Source organism: Ciona robusta, chromosome 8 (assembly GCF_009617815.1).
Source record: "Ciona robusta chromosome 8, ASM961781v2".
Lineage (NCBI taxonomy): Eukaryota > Metazoa > Chordata > Ascidiacea > Phlebobranchia > Cionidae > Ciona > Ciona robusta.
In genome coordinates this window covers 894,052-913,882 of record NC_143242.1, presented here as the reverse complement: position 1 = coordinate 913,882, position 19,831 = coordinate 894,052, and the positions used below count along the sequence as shown (strand labels likewise).

Here is a 19,831-nt window from a genome sequence, read left to right as displayed (position 1 = left end):
ACATATCTCAATTCTTAATTCTAGCATTTATTCTTTAATCTCTTGATTAAAATCAATTCAGAATATATATCTATAATTTTTAGATTGAACTTTTAGATTTAAAACGACACAATTATCGTATGTGCGCGTGAGAGCTTTTTTTCCAATCGTTATCTTTGATATAAAAAGTGCGTCCCTCGTTTTTTCGATCTTTTAGTTTACCGCTGGCAACAAATCATTATGCAGCCGCCACAATATAAATAATGTTGACACAATATAAATAATGTTATATAAATAATACAATATAAATAATGTTTACATTATGTGGCCTTTCATTATTACGTCATTGTATACGCTCCAGTAATCTTCACGCCATTTGGTTGTGTTGTGTGTTGTAAACTGTGACTATGACCTCTAACCACGTGACTGTGGGTTTGCATGTTAAACTGTAGTCAGATTACTTATGATATCGTAGCGAACGCATGTAAATACAAAACTGCTACAATTACAATTACTGCGTGATCACGGTCTGTCCGAATCCACGAAAACAAACGTCTTTAATCGACGACAAGCTTAACTAGTGTAGGTTTACAAGTCAACACATGGTTCAGGAGTTCGACAAAGCGTATTTACACATATTCTTTGGCAAACGTTCAATCCTTATACGTTCATCCTTGTATACAGTTTTATAAGTTTTATTACATGAATAAACGCATTCGACCAACTGCTCCACAGTCACCAACGGCGACTGAAACCCGCTTTGTTGGTTACTTCTGATTTATTTTTAATCGATCTCAGTCGATCGTTGCAGTAAAAGGATTAATTGACACTATGCTAATTAGTATATACCAAAGAGATAAAAAACATTTTAATCTCTTCGGTTTATACCGTGCTCACGCATTAGATCTGTGATCTCTTGTTTATTTCTATGATTTTCCATGGCTTGGTGTTATTTGATTTTTATTGGTTAACTTCTTGTGACGTCAGAAAAGCGGGAATCTTTTATTTTCAAAAGAAATTGTTTGTTTTGTTTGTGAAGTTTGGACAGAAATACTGAAAGCTTTAACCTATTTTTTAAGTGTCGGCTATTATTTATATATTACTATTTAAAAGTTGTTTAACTTTGTCTACAATTAGGCCTAATGATATTTTTTCAATAGCCTATATAGGTATAAAACGTTGTATTGTACCTCCTGCAAACTTTTATCAATAAAGTCATGTCGAACAAAACGAAGTTGGACGAAAAAGTTCATGTTGCTGTCAGATGCAGGTTTTATTACAAACACCTATTTAAATACTATGTGTGTTGTGTATGTGTATTATTAATCCAACAGATTTAAAAGTTAAATTGTAATATATACATATATAATTTTTTTTTATTTCAATAAAATACATGTTAAGTTTTTGCGTAATCTGTAATATAAAAAATCGATATACCATAGGCGTCGATTTTTTAAGCAAATTCATATTTTTTTGGGATGGCACAACATTTTTAAACGGCTGCGAGTTGTAAACAAAGAGAAAACATTCGCTCTTGCGCGTGTGTGCGTGTACGTGCCTCGCGCATGTACACGGACGTGTTATCAATAGTTTAGGATAAATAATTTTATTACAGATCAATATTTATTGTAGTATGTTTTTCAAGCAGGGTTTTAGAAAAACCCCCTTATCAGTGATAACGTCACCGTCTGGATCGTCGAAAAGCGTTCGTATATTTTTAACAGAAAAAAATTCTATTTATAATAAAATTAACTTTCTTACGTCCGGCCAACAATAACTCTATGGTTTCTTAGTTCAGTAATTATTAGTGATGTACCGAAGTTTCGGTTTGCCGAATTTATTCGGCCGAATCAGCGATTTTGACAAAGATTCGGTTTTGGCCGAATCGTGCGTAAAGATTCGGCAAAAACCGAACTTTTTCACAGACAATATAGATACGATTGGCAAGAACTTGCGCAATTTGTGAGATAAGAATTAAAGACTATTTGCAACAAATAAGTTTAATTCAATTAATCGTCATGCTTTATAGCAATGCTAATCATTTCGGATACGGTTCTATGGGCTCTGGCACACGCGCACTTTGATAAACTTCGTCACATTCGCGACCGAATCTGCTCCCGATCGTCGATAAAGAAACACTCGCTTTTTCTCTCTTAATAGTGCACGCGTCTGCTCCCGGTCGTCGATAAAGAAACACTCGCTTTTTCTCTCTAAATAGTGCACGCGTCTGCTCCCGGTCGTCGATAAAGAAACACTCGCTTTTTCTCTCTAAATAGTGCACGCGTCTGCTCCCGGTCGTCGATAAAGAAACACTCGCTTTTTCTCTCTAAATAGGGCACGCGTCTGCGCACAATCCCCTGCACATTTTTAGCACAAAGCAGAATACAAAATGTAAAAGTAAAGTTTTCGAATATTTTTTTTACTCCCGGTATAGTTTTAAGCCAGTGACCGTGAGTAGTATAAATGCAGGTGAATCGCGATTATATGAATTTTAATTGATGCAAATATAAGTGCGAAGAGCGAAGCCATCAGGAAATTAGAACCAACACAAATTGTAATGTAATATTGCTAAGTATGGTCCCGGCCGAGCTTGGACAGAAGCCAAAAACGTCGTTCTTGGGCACCGCGCGAAAATCAGAGTTTCGTGAATTCCAGTTGCAAGATATTAATTTTACACCTAAAATATTAAATTAAAAATTTATATACACATGTTACGTTATGTAACATTCAAAATCCAAAAAACATTTCATATAAATCCGACAATTTATATACCACAGGGAACAGGCTGCTTGCAAATTAGACTGAGATTAGCATTTCGTCGGTTTCTACAAGAACAAATTCACAACGATTGCTTCGCTTACTAAGTGTTGCAAGTATGCTATCGCATGCGTCTTCCTTTATTTCCCAAGCCGACGCAGAGCGTAAAATGGGACGCTCATACACAATGTTTTTTTCGTCACAAAAGTAAATAATTTTTTTTGTTTGCGTAACACAGGTTTTGTCAATGGTTACGCCGTTACAGTAAAGAATTTTAAGTTCTCGAATTAACTGCTCGTCCGTGTTGCAATAAAATTAAATTTATCTAATCCACGCTCGTCCGTCACCGTTGTGCTTTTCTCCCAACGATTTACCTTTCCTGTAGTTTTGGTTCGTAAATACACGCGTTATTACGAGACTAATGTTTCCCACAACGCTTTATTGCCACATTAAAGACTTATATTGAAATTGTTGATACTTGTGTGTGACACGGTGCCATGATAAAGTATTTTCCTTTATGTCGTTTTTACCGACCGCCCGTCGCCGTAGGTTCGGATGACGTCATAAACGATTCGGTTGATTCGGCCGAATTGATTCGGCACAAATGGCCGAATATTCGGTTTCGGCCGAATCGTTTTTTTAACGATTCGGTACATCACTAGTAATTATTGACGGTATAACGTGCGCTCTATTTTAACCGCACCGGTTACCCTGGGAGAACACCGTGATTATTACATTGAACACAAATCGTGTCACATGGAACCTTTACATTTATTTAAACGACGTATCTAAATCGGTAGAAACAAATGAAAAGTTTTATGCTCGTTCCAGTGGCGTCGATTTTATAAAAACGTAGGGGTTGCGACATTACACTATGTTAGCTGAAAGTAGGTATATGTAGAACAAGTAAAACCACGCATATAACGTGTGCGGCATTCAATAGAAAAGGTATGACATAAGTCTGGCAGTTGATTGCGGGTAAGTGTTTAAAAAACTTAACAATATGACATGTAAATATCATCATATATTTGCCGATATGTTGATTATACAGACGCACCGTTACTTTACGATAATGGAGCACATCACAATACCGCGTATGACGTAACATTATTCAACTAACAGGTGCAGCATTGCGCAATATCTTACGTTAATTCTCTGCGTCACAATATTGGTTATAATGCAACATTTGACTTTAAAACTCGTAATTGCGCAACATAAAACTAAAAGTTGTTCGCATCACAATTGAACACGTAACAATTTTGTGTTGGTTGACGGGCGCAATGAAGTTTAAAAAAATCATTTTAACAAAAGTCGAGGAAACAAAAAAAATTAATTAAACATGCGTCAATCATGTTGTACAACACACGATCAAAGCTGCGTTCGCCTATCACCGATCAAAGGAGCATTACCGGCACCGCCACGATCTCCCTTTTAACAGACGAACTTAACAGGATAAGGTTTGTGAGCGAGAATAATGTTTCACATGTAGGCTAAATAATGAATGTGTGAATTGCTATTATGTTGCAATAATCGACGTGTAAATTGTCATTATGTCGTAATGAATCCACGCGTGAATCCTTACTATTTCGTAACAAACATGTTGCTTGGCTGAAGAAAATATCATATATAAATATAAAGCAGTGACCGACCCGATTTAGGTAGTTCATTTTCGCACGTTTAACAGCCAAATTACATTGATTTTACACGCAACTGTTGTTAGGGATTCATGGCATGTGCGCGTCTTAGAAAAAGAACACCTATTCCTTTAGTTTAATTTTCTCCTGGTCCGCGTGTTTTAAGTTTAATTCGAATTGCCTTCGGGAGAAAAGCAGCTTTGGAAGTAGACGTTAGACAAAATTTAAAAGGTAGAAATGACTAGTAAACATTACATTCTCACACAATAATATAATTGTTACTGTAACAATTGGCGATTTTGCGATTATCAATGTGACGTAAACACTTGTCTGACGTAACACGCAGCCGTTATAGGTAACCGCGCAGGGTACAAAAACGGCTAGTTTATGCGTTGGGAGAATGAAGGTGTTGCATAACTACTATAAAGTAATTGTTTGATAAAGTTAAATATATTTATTTAAGAAGAATTCAAGAATAATTTCCTTTAATAATTTGAAAATCCAGGGGTTGCTGCAACCCCTGCAAAATTGTCAGGGTAGGCCTGCATACCCTGCACCATATAAATCGACGCCAGTGGCTCGTTCATCATGGATTATAAATGTAAGGATGACTACTACGTCATAATACTTTTGACAAATTATTAAAATTTTTGAAAACAATTGTGGTTTATGTGCTTCTATAGTTCGTATAACTGTTTTATTACCGATATAAATTTAAGTCAGCAACCAATATTAGTGACAATTTTAAATGCAGATAAACCGCGATTATGTGAATTTTAATTGGTGTAAATATGAGAGCGAGGAGCGGCGCTATCAGTAAATTGGAACCAATGCAAATTGCAACATGATAATACAAAGTATCGTCCTGGCCGAGCTTGGACAGTGGCCAAAAACACGTCGTTTTTAGGCACCACGCGAAAATCAGAGTTTTGTGAAGACCAGTTGCAAGATATCGATTTTACCAATAAAATATTTTATTTAAAATTTGTATACACTTGTTATTTTATTACACTGTTTTAAAATCGAAAAGATTAAACATGTTGTATAAATCGTATAAGTTATAAAACACAGACTGCTTGCTAATTCTGCTTTGAATTGGTATTGAATGTATGCTACCGCATGCGTTTTCTTTTGTTTCCTACGCCGGCGCAGAGCGTAAAAATGTGACGCTTATACACACGATCAGAGCTGCGATTGAGCCGTTTTGGACTAGGTGTCGCGAGCCAGGCTGTCGCCGAGCATTGCTCGCGACACCTAGTCCAATTTAATTTATTTATATTTATTGTCGCGGCAATAACTGTTAAGTTTAGCGACGTCAACGTCGCGAAACCAAGTTTCGGCGCGAGCCACGGTCCCCAGTGTCGCCAAAATCTACTGCAGATGTCCATTCTTACGCGACTAAATGCCTGTCGCGACGGTTAGCGCAGCGTCGGTAAAAAATCCAGGTGTCGCCAAAGTCTGGGTCAGCAACGAAATCGCTTTTGGGAATTCTGACGTGAGTGGATCTAATACTATTAGATTTAGAGGACAGATATAATATCTTTAAAATTCGAGGTTTTTTATCACTGAACTCGGCGGTATACATTTTGATAAAATGATTCGTCGTTATCTTTTTTTGTATTCTAAATCGTCGTCTCTCATTATAACGCTCTTCATCTCGGATTAAATGCCAATTTACTCGCAAGAAAATCTGACCAAGATTGTTTTGGATGCATTAAATTTTGATTAAAAAATACGTCCTTGTATGTTTTGGTAAAATATTCTTTAGGACAACTACTTCGGCCTTCATTTATTTAGTCATTCTGGTGTTTCGTTCAACCACACCAGTGCACACTCAACAGGTATCTCTAGGTTCGTTTTAAGTTGCCAAGAGGGAATACGATATTAAATCAGCCTTGAACTTTCACAGCCACCTATGATTTTGTATTTATATGTGCGTAAATCAACCCGTAAGTTTTAATTCACCACTTGCATTCGCCCGCGGTAGCAGCATTAATCTATGCGACGCGTAATAAAGTCATTATTTAAGCAGGATTTAATTAGACAAGCAGAATGTTTGTTACGTCATGGTAGGGATTCACACGTTGAATATTTACGTCATAATACCGATTTTCGTATTCAATTATTGCCCCACAGGAGCTTTTTAACTAACTAACCAAACGTGGTTCATATTGCCACAATATTTTGTTACATCACTTATTTACAACGCCGGTAAAGCAGAATTAAAACATAATACGATACGCATATTTCTGGAAAGTCTGTTACTATTTTTTGCTAACGCGAGTTTGGTTTACCCTCTGTATTACTGCATGAGAATTCAGTTAAACAAACAATATCACTGCTTAACAGACGATGTTTTATCGCTGCATCGCATTCTAAACGATTTAGGGCTTTAGGCCGTAATAATCAACTTAAATCTGTTCCAGAAGTATTGCTGCTTTTATTTTCAACTTAAATCTGTTCCAGAAGTTTATACCATGTTTTTCTCAGCCATAAGCAATGTGTTTGTTACGAAATAGTGGGGATTCACACGTGGATTCATCACATCACAATAACGATTGTTTGACCTGGTAATTCATTACGACATAATAGCAATTCACACGTCGATTATTTGCATCATAATAGGGACTCACACGTTCATTATTTAGCCTGCAGGTTCTTGAAAACAAGTTGAATTTTGCTTTTTCACGTCTGTAATTATGTAAAGGATTGTCTCGTTTATACGATGAATTTTTTCTACGCACGTGAACGCAAAAAGTATGTGAATACAATTTGTGTTTAGCTAAAGCTTGGTGGTCACTGGCCAGACCTATTTCGGCACTATAGATTCAAGCTTTTATTTTGGTCATAACAGCGGGTAATCTTTCCGTAATCCTGGCGCTTCGTCACAAACCAATTGTCTACAATCACGAATTATCAAATTTCTCGTCTAGGCTGCTTGCCTGTGACAAAACACCCAATAAAATTTTAAATTAATTTATACCGGTTTGTCAATTTTGTCGCATTTCCTTTGTCGATTTAGCGTTCCTGTAGTCTGGCTCGGGAGATTTTTCGATCTTTTCAACGATCGTTACTTTGACGCGCGCCGTTATTCGTTTAGAGCTATATGGCCACTGATGTGACGTGTTATGACGTCAGAATGATTAATTTTCTCGCGACAATTTGGACGTCGAAAAATGCGCTCGGCGACACCTGGCAACGAATCGCAGCACTGCACACGATGTTTCGTTCTCGTGGCTGGTTGGGCAGTGGGCACATTTTTCCCGATTGTTATATAATGAAACGTCATAATTAATATTTGTGTTGTAATAAGAACTTGTGAAGTAACAATTGAACGCAAAATGTTCAAGTTGCAGCACGGCAAGGTTTGTTACTGGAGCGATTTCGTTTGTTACTGGAGAAGCTGATAATTACGAACACGCGACAAACAAAACATTAGGTTGCTGCTTTAACAACCTTTTTTACTCGCAAAGGCGGCCCCACCAGACTGTGCCTTTAGTCAGTAAGACAGTTTATAACACGATTTGGTAGCTTGGGTGAGAGACACACGTAAAACATAATACGTCCGGATTTTCAATAAAATTAACGATCACCGTCCGGATTTACAACTTTTACAATCCTGTTTTCTTCATGTATACTTTTATTCTAAACAAAGCCCCATTGTTGCGTGTTCAACATACTTTATAAATGCATGCGTATGGTGCATGTCAGTTATAGTTTTAAGTCCATTCCCAACGAAACAATAAGCTGTATTTCATCACAATGCCATTTTTAATGTTGCAAAACCATACGGTGAGACGTTTTTGACAGTGGCGTCGGTTTTATAAAAACGTAGGGGTTGCGACATTACACTATGTTAGCTGAAAGTAGGTATATGTAGAACAAGTAAAACCACGCATATAACGTGTGCGGCATTCAATAGAAAAGGTATGACATAAGTCTGGCAGTTGATTGCGGGTAAGTGTTTAAAAAACTTACAATATGACATGTAAATATCATCATATAAATGCCAATACGTTGATTATACAGACAGACGGTCACCCGTTGGCGTACGATAATGGAGCACATCACAATACCGCGTATGACGTAACATTATTCAACTGACAGGTGCAGCATTGCGCAATATCTTACGTTAATTCTCTGCGTCACAATATTGGTTATAATGCAACATTTGACTTTAAAACTCGTAATTGCGCAACATAAAACTAAAAGTTGTTCGCATCACAATTGAACACGTAACAATTTTGTGTTGGTTGACGGGCGCAATGAAGTTTAAAAAAATCATTTTAACAAAAGTCGAGGAAACAAAAAAAATTAATTAAACATGCGTCAATCATGTTGTACAACACACGATCAAAGCTGCGTTCGCCTATCACCGATCAAAGGAGCATTACCGGCACCGCCACGATCTCCCTTTTAACAGACGAACTTAACAGGATAAGGTTTGCGAGCGAGAATAATGTTTCACATGTAGGCTAAATAATGAATGTGTGAATTGCTATTATGTTGCAATAATCGACGTGTAAATTGTCATTATGTCGTAATGAATCCACGCGTGAATCCTTACTATTTCGTAACAAACATGTTGCTTGGCTGAAGAAAATATCATATATAAATATAAAGCAGTGACCGACCCGATTTAGGTAGTTCATTTTCGCACGTTTAACAGCCAAATTACATTGATTTTACACGCAACTGTTGTTAGGGATTCATGGCATGTGCGCGTCTTAGAAAAAGAACACCTATTCCTTTAGTTTAATTTTCTCCTGGTCCGCGTGTTTTAAGTTTAATTCGAATTGCCTTCGGGAGAAAAGCAGCTTTGGAAGTAGACGTTAGACAAAATTTAAAAGGTAGAAATGACTAGTAAACATTACATTCTCACACAATAATATAATTGTTACTGTAACAATTGGCGATTTTGCGATTATCAATGTGACGTAAACACTTGTCTGACGTAACACGCAGCCGTTATAGGTAACCGCGCAGGGTACAAAAACGGCTAGTTTATGCGTTGGGAGAATGAAGGTGTTGCGTAACTACTATAAAGTAATTGTTTGATAAAGTTAAATATATTTATTTAAGAAGAATTCAAGAATAATTTCCTTTAATAATTTGAAAATCCAGGGGTTGCTGCAACCCCTGCAAAATTGTCAGGGTAGGCCTGCATACCCTGCACCATATAAATCGACGCCAGTGGCTCGTTCATCATGGATTATAAATGTAAGGATGACTACTACGTCATAATACTTTTGACAAATTATTAAAATTTTTGAAAACAATTGTGGTTTATGTGCTTCTATAGTTCGTATAACTGTTTTATTACCGATATAAATTTAAGTCAGCAACCAATATTAGTGACAATTTTAAATGCAGATAAACCGCGATTATGTGAATTTTAATTGGTGTAAATATGAGAGCGAGGAGCGGCGCTATCAGTAAATTGGAACCAATGCAAATTGCAACATGATAATACAAAGTATCGTCCTGGCCGAGCTTGGACAGTGGCCAAAAACACGTCGTTTTTAGGCACCACGCGAAAATCAGAGTTTTGTGAAGACCAGTTGCAAGATATCGATTTTACCAATAAAATATTTTATTTAAAATTTGTATACACTTGTTATTTTATTACACTGTTTTAAAATCGAAAAGATTAAACATGTTGTATAAATCGTATAAGTTATAAAACACAGACTGCTTGCTAATTCTGCTTTGAATTGGTATTGAATGTATGCTACCGCATGCGTTTTCTTTTGTTTCCTACGCCGGCGCAGAGCGTAAAAATGTGACGCTTATACACACGATCAGAGCTGCGATTGAGCCGTTTTGGACTAGGTGTCGCGAGCCAGGCTGTCGCCGAGCATTGCTCGCGACACCTAGTCCAATTTAATTTATTTATATTTATTGTCGCGGCAATAACTGTTAAGTTTAGTGACGTCAACGTCGCAAAACCGAGTTTCGGCGCGAGCCACGGTCCCCAGTGTCGCCAAAATCTACTGCAGATGTCCATTCTTACGCGACTAAATGCCTGTCGCGACGGTTAGCGCAGCATCGGTAAAAAATCCAGGTGTCGCCAAAGTCTGGGTCAGCAACGAAATCGCTTTTGGGAATTCTGACGTGAGTGGATGTAATACTATTAGATTTAGAGGACAGATATAATATCTTTAAAATTCGAGGTTTTTTATCACTGAACTCGGCGGTATACATTTTGATAAAATGATTCGTCGTTATCTTTTTTTGTATTCTAAATCGTCGTCTCTCATTAGAACGCTCTTCATCTCGGATTAAATGCCAATTTACTCGCAAGAAAATCTGACCAAGATTGTTTTGGATGCATTAAATTTTGATTAAAAAATACGTCCTTGTATGTTTTGGTAAAATATTCTTTAGGACAACTACTTCGGCCTTCATTTATTTAGTCATTCTGGTGTTTCGTTCAACCACACCAGTGCACACTCAACAGGTATCTCTAGGTCCTTTTAAGTTGCCAAGAGGGAATACGATATTAAATCAGCCTTGAACTTTCACAGCCACCTATGATTTTGTATTTATATGTGCGTAAATCAACCCGTAAGTTTTAATTCACCACTTGCATTCGCCCGCGGTAGCAGCATTAATCTATGCGACGCGTAATAAAGTCATTATTTAAGCAGGATTTAATTAGACAAGCAGAATGTTTGTTACGTCATGGTAGGGATTCACACGTTGAATATTTACGTCATAATACCGATTTTCGTATTCAATTATTGCCCCACAGGAGCTTTTTAACTAACTAACCAAACGTGGTTCATATTGCCACAATATTTTGTTACATCACTTATTTACAACGCCGGTAAAGCAGAATTAAAACATAATACGATACGCATATTTCTGGAAAGTCTGTTACTATTTTTTGCTAACGCGAGTTTGGTTTACCCTCTGTATTACTGCATGAGAATTCAGTTAAACAAACAATATCACTGCTTAACAGACGATGTTTTATCGCTGCATCGCATTCTAAACGATTTAGGGCTTTAGGCCGTAATAATCAACTTAAATCTGTTCCAGAAGTATTGCTGCTTTTATTTTCAACTTAAATCTGTTCCAGAAGTTTATACCATGTTTTTCTCAGCCATAAGCAATGTGTTTGTTACGAAATAGTGGGGATTCACACGTGGATTCATCACATCACAATAACGATTGTTTGACCTGGTAATTCATTACGACATAATAGCAATTCACACGTCGATTATTTGCATCATAATAGGGACTCACACGATCATTATTTAGCCTGCAGGTTCTTGAAAACAAGTTGAATTTTGCTTTTTCACGTCTGTAATTATGTAAAGGATTGTCTCGTTTATACGATGAATTTTTTCTACGCACGTGAACGCAAAAAGTATGTGAATACAATTTGTGTTTAGCTAAAGCTTGGTGGTCACTGGCCAGACCTATTTCGGCACTATAGATTCAAGCTTTTATTTTGGTCATAACAGCGGGTAATCTTTCCGTAATCCTGGCGCTTCGTCACAAACCAATTGTCTACAATCACGAATTATCAAATTTCTCGTCTAGGCTGCTTGCCTGTGACAAAACACCCAATAAAATTTTAAATTAATTTATACCGGTTTGTCAATTTTGTCGCATTTCCTTTGTCGATTTAGCGTTCCTGTAGTCTGGCTCGGGAGATTTTTCGATCTTTTCAACGATCGTTACTTTGACGCGCGCCGTTATTCGTTTAGAGCTATATGGCCACTGATGTGACGTGTTATGACGTCAGAATGATTAATTTTCTCGCGACAATTTGGACGTCGAAAAATGCGCTCGGCGACACCTGGCAACGAATCGCAGCACTGCACACGATGTTTCGTTCTCGTGGCTGGTTGGGCAGTGGGCACATTTTTCCCGATTGTTATATAATGAAACGTCATAATTAATATTTGTGTTGTAATAAGAACTTGTGAAGTAACAATTGAACGCAAAATGTTCAAGTTGCAGCACGGCAAGGTTTGTTACTGGAGCGATTTCGTTTGTTACTGGAGAAGCTGATAATTACGAACACGCGACAAACAAAACATTAGGTCGCTGCTTTAACAACCTTTTTTACTCGCAAAGGCGGCCCCACCAGACTGTGCCTTTAGTCAGTAAGACAGTTTATAACACGATTTGGTAGCTTGGGTGAGAGACACACGTAAAACATAATACGTCCGGATTTTCAATAAAATTAACGATCACCGTCCGGATTTACAACTTTTACAATCCTGTTTTCTTCATGTATACTTTTATTCTAAACAAAGCCCCATTGTTGCGTGTTCAACATACTTTATAAATGCATGCGTATGGTGCATGTCAGTTATAGTTTTAAGTCCATTCCCAACGAAACAATAAGCTGTATTTCATCACAATGCCATTTTTAATGTTGCAAAACCATACGGTGAGACGTTTTTGACAGTGGCGTCGGTTTTATAAAAACGTAGGGGTTGCGACATTACACTATGTTAGCTGAAAGTAGGTATATGTAGAACAAGTAAAACCACGCATATAACGTGTGCGGCATTCAATAGAAAAGGTATGACATAAGTCTGGCAGTTGATTGCGGGTAAGTGTTTAAAAAACTTACAATATGACATGTAAATATCATCATATAAATGCCAATACGTTGATTATACAGACAGACGGTCACCCGTTGGCGTACGATAATGGAGCACATCACAATACCGCGTATGACGTAACATTATTCAACTGACAGGTGCAGCATTGCGCAATATCTTACGTTAATTCTCTGCGTCACAATATTGGTTATAATGCAACATTTGACTTTAAAACTCGTAATTGCGCAACATAAAACTAAAAGTTGTTCGCATCACAATTGAACACGTAACAATTTTGTGTTGGTTGACGGGCGCAATGAAGTTTAAAAAAATCATTTTAACAAAAGTCGAGGAAACAAAAAAAATTAATTAAACATGCGTCAATCATGTTGTACAACACACGATCAAAGCTGCGTTCGCCTATCACCGATCAAAGGAGCATTACCGGCACCGCCACGATCTCCCTTTTAACAGACGAACTTAACAGGATAAGGTTTGCGAGCGAGAATAATGTTTCACATGTAGGCTAAATAATGAATGTGTGAATTGCTATTATGTTGCAATAATCGACGTGTAAATTGTCATTATGTCGTAATGAATCCACGCGTGAATCCTTACTATTTCGTAACAAACATGTTGCTTGGCTGAAGAAAATATCATATATAAATATAAAGCAGTGACCGACCCGATTTAGGTAGTTCATTTTCGCACGTTTAACAGCCAAATTACATTGATTTTACACGCAACTGTTGTTAGGGATTCATGGCATGTGCGCGTCTTAGAAAAAGAACACCTATTCCTTTAGTTTAATTTTCTCCTGGTCCGCGTGTTTTAAGTTTAATTCGAATTGCCTTCGGGAGAAAAGCAGCTTTGGAAGTAGACGTTAGACAAAATTTAAAAGGTAGAAATGACTAGTAAACATTACATTCTCACACAATAATATAATTGTTACTGTAACAATTGGCGATTTTGCGATTATCAATGTGACGTAAACACTTGTCTGACGTAACACGCAGCCGTTATAGGTAACCGCGCAGGGTACAAAAACGGCTAGTTTATGCGTTGGGAGAATGAAGGTGTTGCGTAACTACTATAAAGTAATTGTTTGATAAAGTTAAATATATTTATTTAAGAAGAATTCAAGAATAATTTCCTTTAATAATTTGAAAATCCAGGGGTTGCTGCAACCCCTGCAAAATTGTCAGGGTAGGCCTGCATACCCTGCACCATATAAATCGACGCCAGTGGCTCGTTCATCATGGATTATAAATGTAAGGATGACTACTACGTCATAATACTTTTGACAAATTATTAAAATTTTTGAAAACAATTGTGGTTTATGTGCTTCTATAGTTCGTATAACTGTTTTATTACCGATATAAATTTAAGTCAGCAACCAATATTAGTGACAATTTTAAATGCAGATAAACCGCGATTATGTGAATTTTAATTGGTGTAAATATGAGAGCGAGGAGCGGCGCTATCAGTAAATTGGAACCAATGCAAATTGCAACATGATAATACAAAGTATCGTCCTGGCCGAGCTTGGACAGTGGCCAAAAACACGTCGTTTTTAGGCACCACGCGAAAATCAGAGTTTTGTGAAGACCAGTTGCAAGATATCGATTTTACCAATAAAATATTTTATTTAAAATTTGTATACACTTGTTATTTTATTACACTGTTTTAAAATCGAAAAGATTAAACATGTTGTATAAATCGTATAAGTTATAAAACACAGACTGCTTGCTAATTCTGCTTTGAATTGGTATTGAATGTATGCTACCGCATGCGTTTTCTTTTGTTTCCTACGCCGGCGCAGAGCGTAAAAATGTGACGCTTATACACACGATCAGAGCTGCGATTGAGCCGTTTTGGACTAGGTGTCGCGAGCCAGGCTGTCGCCGAGCATTGCTCGCGACACCTAGTCCAATTTAATTTATTTATATTTATTGTCGCGGCAATAACTGTTAAGTTTAGCGACGTCAACGTCGCGAAACCGAGTTTCGGCGCGAGCCACGGTCCCCAGTGTCGCCAAAATCTACTGCAGATGTCCATTCTTACGCGACTAAATGCCTGTCGCGACGGTTAGCGCAGCGTCGGTAAAAAATCCAGGTGTCGCCAAAGTCTGGGTCAGCAACGAAATCGCTTTTGGGAATTCTGACGTGAGTGGATCTAATACTATTAGATTTAGAGGACAGATATAATATCTTTAAAATTCGAGGTTTTTTATCACTGAACTCGGCGGTATACATTTTGATAAAATGATTCGTCGTTATCTTTTTTTGTATTCTAAATCGTCGTCTCTCATTATAACGCTCTTCATCTCGGATTAAATGCCAATTTACTCGCAAGAAAATCTGACCAAGATTGTTTTGGATGCATTAAATTTTGATTAAAAAATACGTCCTTGTATGTTTTGGTAAAATATTCTTTAGGACAACTACTTCGGCCTTCATTTATTTAGTCATTCTGGTGTTTCGTTCAACCACACCAGTGCACACTCAACAGGTATCTCTAGGTTCGTTTTAAGTTGCCAAGAGGGAATACGATATTAAATCAGCCTTGAACTTTCACAGCCACCTATGATTTTGTATTTATATGTGCGTAAATCAACCCGTAAGTTTTAATTCACCACTTGCATTCGCCCGCGGTAGCAGCATTAATCTATGCGACGCGTAATAAAGTCATTATTTAAGCAGGATTTAATTAGACAAGCAGAATGTTTGTTACGTCATGGTAGGGATTCACACGTTGAATATTTACGTCATAATACCGATTTTCGTATTCAATTATTGCCCCACAGGAGCTTTTTAACTAACTAACCAAACGTGGTTCATATTGCCACAATATTTTGTTACATCACTTATTTACAACGCCGGTAAAGCAGAATTAAAACATAATACGATACGCATATTTCTGGAAAGTCTGTTACTATTTTTTGCTAACGCGAGTTTGGTTTACCCTCTGTATTACTGCATGAGAATTCAGTTAAACAAACAATATCACTGCTTAACAGACGATGTTTTATCGCTGCATCGCATTCTAAACGATTTAGGGCTTTAGGCCGTAATAATCAACTTAAATCTGTTCCAGAAGTATTGCTGCTTTTATTTTCAACTTAAATCTGTTCCAGAAGTTTATACCATGTTTTTCTCAGCCATAAGCAATGTGTTTGTTACGAAATAGTGGGGATTCACACGTGGATTCATCACATCACAATAACGATTGTTTGACCTGGTAATTCATTACGACATAATAGCAATTCACACGTCGATTATTTGCATCATAATAGGGACTCACACGTTCATTATTTAGCCTGCAGGTTCTTGAAAACAAGTTGAATTTTGCTTTTTCACGTCTGTAATTATGTAAAGGATTGTCTCGTTTATACGATGAATTTTTTCTACGCACGTGAACGCAAAAAGTATGTGAATACAATTTGTGTTTAGCTAAAGCTTGGTGGTCACTGGCCAGACCTATTTCGGCACTATAGATTCAAGCTTTTATTTTGGTCATAACAGCGGGTAATCTTTCCGTAATCCTGGCGCTTCGTCACAAACCAATTGTCTACAATCACGAATTATCAAATTTCTCGTCTAGGCTGCTTGCCTGTGACAAAACACCCAATAAAATTTTAAATTAATTTATACCGGTTTGTCAATTTTGTCGCATTTCCTTTGTCGATTTAGCGTTCCTGTAGTCTGGCTCGGGAGATTTTTCGATCTTTTCAACGATCGTTACTTTGACGCGCGCCGTTATTCGTTTAGAGCTATATGGCCACTGATGTGACGTGTTATGACGTCAGAATGATTAATTTTCTCGCGACAATTTGGACGTCGAAAAATGCGCTCGGCGACACCTGGCAACGAATCGCAGCACTGCACACGATGTTTCGTTCTCGTGGCTGGTTGGGCAGTGGGCACATTTTTCCCGATTGTTATATAATGAAACGTCATAATTAATATTTGTGTTGTAATAAGAACTTGTGAAGTAACAATTGAACGCAAAATGTTCAAGTTGCAGCACGGCAAGGTTTGTTACTGGAGCGATTTCGTTTGTTACTGGAGAAGCTGATAATTACGAACACGCGACAAACAAAACATTAGGTTGCTGCTTTAACAACCTTTTTTACTCGCAAAGGCGGCCCCACCAGACTGTGCCTTTAGTCAGTAAGACAGTTTATAACACGATTTGGTAGCTTGGGTGAGAGACACACGTAAAACATAATACGTCCGGATTTTCAATAAAATTAACGATCACCGTCCGGATTTACAACTTTTACAATCCTGTTTTCTTCATGTATACTTTTATTCTAAACAAAGCCCCATTGTTGCGTGTTCAACATACTTTATAAATGCATGCGTATGGTGCATGTCAGTTATAGTTTTAAGTCCATTCCCAACGAAACAATAAGCTGTATTTCATCACAATGCCATTTTTAATGTTGCAAAACCATACGGTGAGACGTTTTTGACAGTGGCGTCGGTTTTATAAAAACGTAGGGGTTGCGACATTACACTATGTTAGCTGAAAGTAGGTATATGTAGAACAAGTAAAACCACGCATATAACGTGTGCGGCATTCAATAGAAAAGGTATGACATAAGTCTGGCAGTTGATTGCGGGTAAGTGTTTAAAAAACTTACAATATGACATGTAAATATCATCATATAAATGCCAATACGTTGATTATACAGACAGACGGTCACCCGTTGGCGTACGATAATGGAGCACATCACAATACCGCGTATGACGTAACATTATTCAACTGACAGGTGCAGCATTGCGCAATATCTTACGTTAATTCTCTGCGTCACAATATTGGTTATAATGCAACATTTGACTTTAAAACTCGTAATTGCGCAACATAAAACTAAAAGTTGTTCGCATCACAATTGAACACGTAACAATTTTGTGTTGGTTGACGGGCGCAATGAAGTTTAAAAAAATCATTTTAACAAAAGTCGAGGAAACAAAAAAAATTAATTAAACATGCGTCAATCATGTTGTACAACACACGATCAAAGCTGCGTTCGCCTATCACCGATCAAAGGAGCATTACCGGCACCGCCACGATCTCCCTTTTAACAGACGAACTTAACAGGATAAGGTTTGCGAGCGAGAATAATGTTTCACATGTAGGCTAAATAATGAATGTGTGAATTGCTATTATGTTGCAATAATCGACGTGTAAATTGTCATTATGTCGTAATGAATCCACGCGTGAATCCTTACTATTTCGTAACAAACATGTTGCTTGGCTGAAGAAAATATCATATATAAATATAAAGCAGTGACCGACCCGATTTAGGTAGTTCATTTTCGCACGTTTAACAGCCAAATTACATTGATTTTACACGCAACTGTTGTTAGGGATTCATGGCATGTGCGCGTCTTAGAAAAAGAACACCTATTCCTTTAGTTTAATTTTCTCCTGGTCCGCGTGTTTTAAGTTTAATTCGAATTGCCTTCGGGAGAAAAGCAGCTTTGGAAGTAGACGTTAGACAAAATTTAAAAGGTAGAAATGACTAGTAAACATTACATTCTCACACAATAATATAATTGTTACTGTAACAATTGGCGATTTTGCGATTATCAATGTGACGTAAACACTTGTCTGACGTAACACGCAGCCGTTATAGGTAACCGCGCAGGGTACAAAAACGGCTAGTTTATGCGTTGGGAGAATGAAGGTGTTGCGTAACTACTATAAAGTAATTGTTTGATAAAGTTAAATATATTTATTTAAGAAGAATTCAAGAATAATTTCCTTTAATAATTTGAAAATCCAGGGGTTGCTGCAACCCCTGCAAAATTGTCAGGGTAGGCCTGCATACCCTGCACCATATAAATCGACGCCAGTGGCTCGTTCATCATGGATTATAAATGTAAGGATGACTACTACGTCATAATACTTTTGACAAATTATTAAAATTTTTGAAAACAATTGTGGTTTATGTGCTTCTATAGTTCGTATAACTGTTTTATTACCGATATAAATTTAAGTCAGCAACCAATATTAGTGACAATTTTAAATGCAGATAAACCGCGATTATGTGAATTTTAATTGGTGTAAATATGAGAGCGAGGAGCGGCGCTATCAGTAAATTGGAACCAATGCAAATTGCAACATGATAATACAAAGTATCGTCCTGGCCGAGCTTGGACAGTGGCCAAAAACACGTCGTTTTTAGGCACCACGCGAAAATCAGAGTTTTGTGAAGACCAGTTGCAAGATATCGATTTTACCAATAAAATATTTTATTTAAAATTTGTATACACTTGTTATTTTATTACACTGTTTTAAAATCGAAAAGATTAAACATGTTGTATAAATCGTATAAGTTATAAAACACAGACTGCTTGCTAATTCTGCTTTGAATTGGTATTGAATGTATGCTACCGCATGCGTTTTCTTTTGTTTCCTACGCCGGCGCAGAGCGTAAAAATGTGACGCTTATACACACGATCAGAGCTGCGATTGAGCCGTTTTGGACTAGGTGTCGCGAGCCAGGCTGTCGCCGAGCATTGCTCGCGACACCTAGTCCAATTTAATTTATTTATATTTATTGTCGCGGCAATAACTGTTAAGTTTAGTGACGTCAACGTCGCAAAACCGAGTTTCGGCGCGAGCCACGGTCCCCAGTGTCGCCAAAATCTACTGCAGATGTCCATTCTTACGCGACTAAATGCCTGTCGCGACGGTTAGCGCAGCATCGGTAAAAAATCCAGGTGTCGCCAAAGTCTGGGTCAGCAACGAAATCGCTTTTGGGAATTCTGACGTGAGTGGATGTAATACTATTAGATTTAGAGGACAGATATAATATCTTTAAAATTCGAGGTTTTTTATCACTGAACTCGGCGGTATACATTTTGATAAAATGATTCGTCG

The 19,831-nt window shown here is 37.4% G+C and overlaps 1 protein-coding gene across 1 annotated transcript in view; it reads left to right on the top strand.

The window, feature by feature from the left end:
- Positions 1–1,088: 1,088 nt before the first annotated feature.
- Positions 1,089–19,831, top strand: part of LOC149732033 (kinesin-like protein KIF11) — a 49,298-nt gene continuing 30,555 nt past the window's right edge. The window contains exon 1 of the mRNA XM_089883408.1: positions 1,089–1,249. Coding sequence (XP_089739534.1) covers positions 1,197–1,249 — 53 coding nt within the window. The 5' untranslated portion in view covers positions 1,089–1,196. The remainder of the gene's footprint in view (positions 1,250–19,831) is intronic.